The sequence below is a fragment of the Chrysemys picta genome, chromosome 13 (assembly GCF_011386835.1).
Source record: "Chrysemys picta bellii isolate R12L10 chromosome 13, ASM1138683v2, whole genome shotgun sequence".
Classification (NCBI taxonomy): domain Eukaryota; kingdom Metazoa; phylum Chordata; order Testudines; family Emydidae; genus Chrysemys; species Chrysemys picta.
The window spans coordinates 20,291,900-20,301,739 of NC_088803.1; the positions used below are offsets into that span (position 1 = coordinate 20,291,900).

General features: G+C 43.6%; 1 protein-coding gene and 1 pseudogene across 1 annotated transcript; one reads left to right on the plus strand and one right to left on the minus strand.

The window, feature by feature from the left end:
- Nucleotides 1-1,833: 1,833 nt before the first annotated feature.
- On the plus strand, nt 1,834-2,799 carry LOC101950454 (olfactory receptor 6B1-like). The gene has a single exon (XM_005309055.2). It carries the CDS (start codon nt 1,834-1,836, stop codon nt 2,797-2,799), a length of 966 nt encoding a protein of 321 aa, XP_005309112.2.
- Nucleotides 2,800-8,604: 5,805 nt separating this feature from the next.
- Nucleotides 8,605-9,624, minus strand: LOC101950168 (olfactory receptor 10A7-like; annotated as a pseudogene).
- Between the last annotated feature and the right edge of the window lie 216 nt (nt 9,625-9,840).

Sequence of the window (9,840 nt, forward strand, 5' to 3'; positions counted from 1 at the left end):
GGCTGATCTCAGTGGTGGCAGATGACAGAACAAGGAGCAATGGTCTCAAGTTGCAGTGGGGGAGGTCCAGGTTGGATATTAGGAAAAACTATTTCACTAGGAGGGTGGTGAAACACTGGAATGCGTTACCTAGGGAGGTGGTGGAGTCTCCTTCCTTGGAGGTTTTTAAGGCCCGGCTTGACAAAGCCCTGGCTGGGATGATTTAGTTGGGAATTGGTCCTGCTTTGAGCAGGGGGTTGGACTAGATGACCTCTTGAGGTCCCTTCCAACCCTGATATTCTATGATTCTATTATTCTAAGTCTCTGGAACACATCCACAGCTTGGATGGGTCATCCAGTCCTTTGTTCTGAGATTCAGTTAGTAGCAAAGTTCCTCCAGAGGTAAGAAGCTGGACTGAAGACAAAATTTAGGGGTTTCCATGGCCTTTTATAGCTTTTGCCATGTGGAGGGCATTCCATTGTTCTTACTGGAAAATTACAGCAACAAGATGGAGTTTGGAGTTATGTGGGAAAGTCCCATGTCCATGCATTTCGCCAGTCACATCAGGAAATTCCATTAAGTGGAGATGGGTGTCTCTCATGGTCCATTGTCAGTTAAATGTTCTTTCGATGAACCACTCAATTTGAATAGTCCCTCCAAGATATGCTGGCTAGCTACCTTGTGGGTGGTACCCCAGGAGCACACATTTGAAATCCAAGTATAGAGCCAATACTTATAACTTCAAATACAAAAATGATACATGCATACAGATAGCATAATCATAACCAGCAAATCATAATCTTTTCATAGACCCCTCACTCTACAACCTTTGTACAATATTTGCTGCAAATATATAACAGTGGTTGCAGCAATGATCTATATGGTCATATTTTAATCAGATAACATCACACCTACATACCTGACTCCTATTCAAATCCTGAAGTCCTTACTTTGTTTTTCCTCAAATGTAATTTTTAATTGAGTAAGAGTAAGAAATGAGTAGAGCTGGTTGATATATGTTTCCATCAAGTCCAGCTGATGATTCCAAAATTAAATATTTTGCAATTTTCATTACATGGTGAATTTCAAAATCTTGATTGTTCTTCGCAACAGAGGAACAAAAAAGAAATCGGAAACATCAGAATTTCCATCAGGACAGACACGCCATTTTTACTCATTTCTGGAGTGAGTCAGAATAGGGACCTCAGAATGTGTTACTCTAGTTAAAAGGAAAAAATCCTATATTCAAGATGAAAAAAAAATCAAATTAAAAAAATGTCACCAGGGAAGCTGTGAAAAGCATCCAGCACTCTTCAGCCCACTCCAATGCTCCAGCCACTACTGTATTGTAAGTCCTAGTCAGACTCGATGCACATCAATGTAAACGAAAGGCTGACGTAAGAGATGAACATCATCGTATTACAAGGGAAAGAGAGCCAGGACCTACATACTTCTCTCTGTTCTCATAGTTTAAGATGATAACGATGAGTCAGTGGTTGTTACCTATATTTCAGGGAAAGTGTATGACAATGTTGATGGGCTATGAAATATTAACCAGCTTTCCAGCCTGAAGTGTATCTGGATAGTGAGTTTCAGTAAGGCATGTTTTCTTTCTTTCTTTCTTTCTTTCTTTCTTTCTTTCTTTCTTTCTTTCTTAATTATGAGGTTTCTGTCAAGGATTCACCAATATTTATTCTGGAGTACAATACACATGGCAAGAGAATTTCGACAGTTACCCTTTAGAAAAAAATCACTTTGTTCTGTGAAAATGTATGGATGGCAATTGAGATTTTTGCCTATATTATTCACTTCCATTTTTCATTTCATTTCCTTGTTCTTAGGAAATCAGACCCATGGTAAACACTAAATGGAGAAATCAAACATCCATCACAGAATTCATCCTACTGGGATTCGGGAGTCTCCAGGAACTGCAGACCAGTCTTTTCCTGCTGTTCCTGGTGATCTACATTGTGACCATGGCTGGGAATATCCTCATCATTGCATTAATTGTGACTGATCAGAATCTTCACACCCCCATGTACTTCTTTTTGGGGAATTTGTCCTGCTTGGAGACCTGCTACACCTCCACCATCCTGCCCAGGATGCTGGCTGGTCTCCTGACTAGGGACAGAACCATTTCTGTTACTGGCTGTTTTGTACAATATTATTTCTTTGGTTGCCTCGCAGGTTCAGAATGTTATCTCCTAGCAGCAATGTCGTATGATCGGTATTTAGCAATATGTAAACCCCTGCATTATACAATGATGATGAATGGCAGATTTTGCTTACTTCTCATTACTGGCTGCTGGATAATCTGCTCTGTAATTAATTCCATAATTATATTTTTGTTGTCCCATTTGATTTTCTGTGGCCCCAATGAAATTGACCATTTCTTTTGTGATTTGACCCCATTGATAAATGTTTCCTGCAGTGACACTGAACTGATAGAACTTCTGGCTTTTATTCTCTCCTCCCTAATAGCAGTGGGCCCCTTTCTATTAACCCTGACTTCCTACATGTGCATCATCACCACTATCCTGAGAATCCCTTCTGCAACCAGGAGGCACAAGGCATTTTCCACCTGCTCTTCTCACCTTATTGTGGTGACCATCTTCTATGGGACCCTGATTCTTGTTTATCTGTTACCAAAAACCCACACACTGAGAGACCTGAATAAACTGTTCTCTCTCTTCTACACTGTCCTGACTCCCTTGGCCAATCCACTTATCTACAGCCTGAGAAACAAGGAAGTTAAAAAGGCTTTAAGCAAAGGGGTTAGAGAATTTATTGATTTCTTTGGAAGGCAGACACTCCATTAATGCTTTAGATTAAAATAACAAATGTGCAAGAAAATTGACTGTGAAGGTAGAGTTCAAATTACTGATGATTTTCTATTAAGAGGTGAACCAATAAATTTTCCACAGAGTCTATGTGAAATTATTATGTGGTTTTATTATTCCTGTTGCATGCAGGGCCGGTGGAAGGATGTTTTGCGCCCTAGGCGAAACTTCCACCTTGCGCCCCCCCCGTCCCCGAGCCCCTACCCTGAGGTGCCCCCCCGCGCCATCTTCCCCCCTCCGCCCTGAGGCACCTCCCCCACCCCAGCTCCCCACCCCCCACCCTGAGGCACCTCCCCCGCCCCAGCTCACCCCTGTCCTGCCTCCTCCCCGAGCACGCAAGCCTGGGAGGCGGGACAAGTGAAGCAGCCACGGTGAGCTCGGGGAGGAGGCGGGGCAGAGGTCAGCTGGGGCGGGGAGTTCCTCTGCATGACGCCCCCCCCCCCCCTTGCTGCAGGCAGCCTTCCCCGTGCTCCACTGCCCCAGCTCCCTCCGCCTAAATGTCAGCAGCGACCGGGGTGGCCGAAGATCCGGCCGCCGTGGTCGCTGCCGAAGAAAATAGCACCCCCCAAATCCTAGCTCCCTAGACGACCACCTAGATCACCTAAATGGTTGCACCGGCCCTGATTGCATGCATCTATCTGGCTATCTACTCATTCATCCATCTGAATTTCCATAGTGTAAGATCTTTAGGTCCTTACACTTGCCATCCTTACTCCATATTCAGTCACATTCCCTCCTCCTTCTTACTGAATCCAATTCCCATTGGCTTCCATTGAGTATTTACTGAAGTGGCTGCTATAGAATCATAGAATATCAGGGTTGGAAGGGACTTCAGGAGATCATCTTGTCCAACCTCCTGCTCAAAGCAGGACCAATCCCCAACTAAATCATCCCAGCCAGGGCTTTGTCAAGCCTGACCTTAAAAATCTCTAAGGAAGGAGATTCCACCACCTCCCTAGGTAACCCATTCCAGTGCTTCACCACCCTCCTAATGAAAAAGTTTGTTCCTAATATCCAACCTAAAACTCCCCCACTGCAACTTGAGACCATTGCTCCTTTTTCTGTCATCTGCTACCACTGAGAACAGTCTAGATCCATCCTCTTTGGAACCCCCCTTCAGGTTCTTGCTACATTGACAAGAAGATTTCCATTGATGTTCTTAAACCACCTCTCTGAGAGGCAGTAGCTAAGTCAATAGAAGACTTATTCCATCAGTCTAGCTGTGCATACACTGTGGGTTAGACTGAATTAGCTACACCACTCAGGGTTCAGAATTTTTCACAACCCTGAGTGACCAAGCTAAGTTGATCTATTTTTTAAGTGTAGACCAAGCCCTAGTTAAAGAGGATGGGTCTTGTAACCAGATGTCAGGACTCTGTGTATCCCCCATTTTCCCCTTTTGTGCTTTCCAATTTTCATCCAACAACATTACAATTCTGCCCACTGAGGCTTAGAACATCCCCTGAAGTTTTGGACTGGATCAGATGTGGTGTTCAAACATTACTGCATTGCATGCAGAGAGGTGGACCAACAGACAGACAAGCCGAGAAATTCCATTATATCGCGTCTTTGTGCATCAAAGCATTGTGAGGTGCTCGGATACTGCAGTGATGAGGGTTATACAGGTACCTAATGCAGACAGACAGACAGACAGATTGATAGATCAATCCCACAGATGGCTTTGAAAATCTCACCCATACTGTGTAGGGATATTAGTCTGAGCAACCAAACACCAATCTAAGGATATAAACATCTCCTTAGAGAGATCTTCCTTTGGATGGAGAAGCTCCAATGCCAAGCTATGTGCAGATCCTAGGACATTTCTTTCCCCTAGCCTTTGGCATGACAGGGCACACTTACTGTTCAGACCTTAGGTGACTTTTTCTATTCCAGGCTGAGAAGAGCAAAACGGTGGACAAGAAGCTGATCTCCACTCCCAGCTCAGCCCAGCACAAAAGAGATTTTTTTTTCCTCTCTTTTTTTGAGAAAAATCTTTTCTTTGAGGAAAACAGACATTTTTATTTTATTTTACCCAAAATCCCAATTTTCCTTTGGGTGGGTCCAAGTGTGGGTGGGTAGCCCAAGCTCCCACCACTGCTGCAACAACCACATTGCTAGTTTTAGCATGCTAGCTCAAGCCCTGGTAGCACAAGTCTGTCTCCACAGGTTGGGAGGCTGGCTTCCAGCTGCAGTGCAGACATACCCCAATACCTTCAAGGCAGGGCTTGTCTCTTTCTATGTTTGAATAGGACCTGGCACAAATGGTCCTGAACCTGTCTGGGTCCTGTGAGGCACTAATAATAAACAATAATTATGATGATATTAATAAATAATAAAGGATTTCTGCAGAAGTATCCAGTTTATCAGAAACCCAGTTATCTGTCAAACACAAAAAAAAATCTAGCAACCCTAGTAGATGATACACTGAAAAAGTAAGAGCAGACATAACACTTGTATGGGGATAAATAGATAGAGGAGTATGTATGGGACTAAATAGATGAGTAGCTAGGGGAACAGGTAGGTAGATATGCATGGGGCTAGATAGATGAGTTGATAGGGGAACAGTTAGGTAGGTAGGTATACATGGGGCTAGATAAACAAGTAGTTGGGGAACAGGTAGGTAGGTATATATGGAGCTAGATAAGTGAGGAGGAATGGGGATAGGAAGAGGGATAGATGAGCATGTATGTGTAGGAGAGAGAGTGACACACTGTTCCCCAGGAGGTCTGTTCTCTCTGAGTGTTTACAACACTCCCCCACTGCAAACTCTTCCCATCAGCGCTCCATTGATCTTAGTGGGGTACATGGAACCACAGGGACCCTCTGACATGGAATCAGCTGCTGAGATTGGAGCTTTAGACCTTACCCTTTTCAGACAGGGCCTTTTAATTTTACTTGTATTCAAGAACCAGCACAATGGGACCCCAAACCTTACCGGGACATCTAAGAACCACTCCTATTGTGTCTGGGCTCAGTTGAACCTTTACCATAAGCTTTGAGGAATCCACCTCCTGTTTTCCCCTGTGTGCATCCCACTGCAGGGCAGGAGACCAATTACAAAGGAAGAAAGTTGCAGCACTAGAAAACATAATGCTAGTTACATTGTGTGCAAAGGTTGGGATTTTCCACTGAGCTTAAGGCAGTTAGTCATCCAACTCTCTTTGGTACCCAATGTTCAGCTCCTAACTCCATTGAGTAACTTGGAAAATCCCATTGTCTTAGGGTACGTCTTCACTACCAGCCGTATCGGCGCGTAGCAATCGATTTATCTGGAATCGATATATCGCGTCTCGTTAAGATTCGCGTAGCTGAAGTTGCGTATCTTGGATTGATCCCCCGCCCAGTGTAGACCAGCCCATAGTTATGGGGCTGGCTGCCTCTCAGGTCTTTTTAACCTGCCTCAGGGTGGAATCTCAGAGTTCTCACCCTCTGAAGTTCCGTCAGCCAGGGATGTGACTGGCAGCTCGTGTAGACATATCAGCACTAGCTGTGCTCCAGCTCATGCACTAAAAGTACAAGCAAGGACAGGATAGCATAGGCTGCACAAGTCCACCTGACCTCCCACCCCAGATATGTATTCCATTGTGCAGCCTTCTCTGAAACCACTGTGATAGAATCCTCACTTCTACTTTTATTGAGCTAACTAGAGCACAAGTAGTGAAGCACACACCCGGCAGCAGGGTAGACATACCCATGGCACTTGAGTTTCCTCCCTCTGGGAACCTGTGACTAGTAGCTTCCTTAAAATAGAGTATATTTGTTTAGCAGTTGGAACAAAGTGTTAGATTAGAAAGGATTTGAAAACAGAAAGCAACCTGTATGCATGTCTGTTTTACCTGAAGTCATGCCATGCTGTAATTGCAAGCCTAGCTGCTTTAGACAGCCCTGCTCTTCCCCTTCAGTGCCCCTTTCCAAAAGGCTGTCCTTTCAAACCCTGGAGGCTTCTTCAAGTCTTGTTAGGCTTTGGTCCCTCCTAATCAAACGAGCTCTGTAGACTGTCTGGGACCAACCCAGAGTCAACAGAGCCCATAGTTCAGGCATTTTACCTTAACCACCCTTAAGGGGAAGCTGATGAGGGAAACATCTTGAGCCATCTTCCTGCCTGGACCATTGCAGACCATCCCTCACTGGGAAGCACTGAATCAAAAATATTTGCACAGAAAACACCATTGCGAAGCCAGCACAGCATAGTTGCACCTGGCTTGGATTCTCCTGCCACTCCTGTACCTTGTTCAATAGGGCATGTTCCTGCCAGTGGGTGGTAAATTCACAGGGCAAAAACTTGGCCCCATTAAAGCCAATGGCACTGACTTCAATGAGATCAGGGTTTCATCCACTGATTTTAGGGGAATCAAAGACCAGCATGACCTAGCCCCCTGCATAGAACAAGCCGGAGAATTCCACCAAGTCACTCCTGTATCAAGACCATGACATCTATTTGCACAATTCATAGGTATTAGGAGACATTTGATCCTATATTTTACTTACAGCTAGGTTGGCACTTCTTGATATTTAAGCAAACACCTTCCATTTAGACAAGTACACCACAGGCTAAAAGCTTGTGGAAGTAGACAATGGTTTGAACGGATGGATTATTTACAGACTAGTAGTTGAAATCCTAAACTCTCATGAAGTCCTATGTGTAAAAAAAAGCTGAAAATGTCTAAGAACTTAAAAATGGGATGAGACCAAACCATGAATACCAGTGAGGGCTGAACGTGGTGATATTCCAAACAAAAAGAGCTCTCTACCAATCTGACTCAATAGACATTCTAGGCTTCTGAGTGACAATCCTGGAATCTGATAATATACATGAGAAGGAAGATACTATGTTTGGGTTGTGTGTGTTTGTTTTGCTTGTTGACTTTTTTCCAGAACTGATATCTGAAAATGACTTGATAGCACAACCTGAAGAAAAGCTCTGTATAGCTCAAAAGCTTGTTCCTTCCACCAACATAAGTTGGCCCAATAAAAAGGTATTTCCTCACCTATCTGAAAATGAATGCATGTAAATTCACAGACTGTTAAAGGTACATTAAAAGAAAGAGACAACAAATTAGATACTTTATTTTTTTTTCATTTTTATGGAAATTGGACAGAATTGTAAAATGCTACATACACAGACACTATGGATATCCATCAGGTCAATTACCTTTTCACCTAGTTATATATATTCAGAATCCTCAGCCCTGGCATAGATCTTGTCCTGTGCAATTTGGTCAGATTTAGAATCATAGAATATAAGGGTTGGAAGAGACCTCAGGGGGTCATCTAGTCCACCCCCCTGCTCAAAGCGGGACCAATCCCCAACTAAATCATCCCAGCCAGGGCTTCATCAAGCCTGAGTTAAAAACCTCTAAGGAAAGAGATCCCACCACCTCCCTAGGTAACCCATTCCAGTGCTTCACCACTCTCCTAGTGAAAAAGTTTGTTCCTAATATCCAACCTAAACCTCCCCCACTGCAACTTGAGACTATTACTCCTTGTTCTGTCATCTGCTACAACTGAGAACAGCCTAGATCCATTCAGATTCTCCACTTTGGGGGAGACAGTGGGACATGAGTTGTATTCAAGAAGCCTGCACCCCAGAGACTCTCAAGGCCTCACATGCCAGACACAGGCACTAAAGTTGAAGGAGCTGCCTCAGAACTCACTATATGCTCACAGTCTCCCATGATGCATCATGTGGTTTAAGTATGGAATCATCAACATGCAGCCCCCATCAGAGCATTTAAAACAGATTGATTAATCCTCATCTTATTATAGCCATCCAAATTCTGGTGATCACCCCGGACCAGATAACCAGTTGGAGTAAATCAGCACAGTTTCATTGACTACAGTTTACACCTGCTGTGAACTGGATCCAGCAAACTTACTAAGAACTTTTCTCAGGGCCATATTTACATGCTTATTTCTCAGGCTGTAAATGAGGGGGTTGAGCAGAGGAGTCAGGACAGTGTAGAAGACAGAGAACACTTTATTTAGGTCTCTCAGTGTGTTGTTTTTTGGTAGCATGTAGACAATGACTAAGGTTCCATAGAAAACGGTCACCACGATGAGGTGGGATGAGCAGGTGGAAAAGGCCTTTTGCCTCCCAGTGGTGGAAGGGATTCTCAGGATGGTGGTGATGATATATATGTAGGATGCCACCGTTAGTAGAAAAGGGGGAAATGTATCAAAGAAGGAAAGGAATAAACTTACCATTGAAATCAGTTGCGTGTCACTGCAGGACAGTTTAAGAAGTGGAATGAAATCACAAAAGAAATGGTCTATTTCATTGGGGCCACAGAACGTTAACTGCAACATCAAAAATATAATTATGGTAATAGCCAGAAAGCCACTTACCCAAGACCCAGCTGCTAGCTGGAGACAGAACCTCCCATTCATAAGGGCTGAATAGTGCAGGGGTTTGCATATCGCTAAATACCGATCATAAGACATCGCTGCCAGGAGAAAACATTCAGTCACCACTAGGAAACCAAAAGAATAAAGCTGTATGATACAACCACTAAATGAGATGGTTCTGTCCCCAGTCAGGAGACTGGCCAGCATCCTGGGCAGGATGGTGGAGGTGTAGCAGGTCTCCAAGCAGGACAAGTTCCCCAGGAAAAAGTACATGGGGGTGTGCAGATGCTGATCAGCCACAACTAGCACAACAATGAGGATGTTCCCAGCCATAGTAACAGTGTAGATCACTAGGAACAGCAGGAAGAGAAGAATCTGCAATCCATGAAGATTCCTGAAATCCAGGAGATTGAATTCTGTGATCGACGTTTGATTTCCACATTTTCTTTTCTCCATGCAATATAGCTACTTTAAGAAGAAATTATGAAAAATAATTAGAACATACAGCATGAATAAACCAGAATAAATATTCAAGCAATTAGCTTTAAAAATCCAAAGAGCAAACTAAGATGAGGATTTATATTTTCTTACAGAGTCAAGTAATTAATATGTTGCAAACTTGTAAGAAACAAGAAATATAGCAATTTTCACACCCAACCAGCCCACTCTTACATC

What these genes read in the sequence shown, in the direction of transcription:
- LOC101950454 (XM_005309055.2), top strand. Translation starts at nt 1,834, where the DNA reads ATGGTAAACACTAAATGGAGAAATCAAACATCCATCACAGAATTCATC.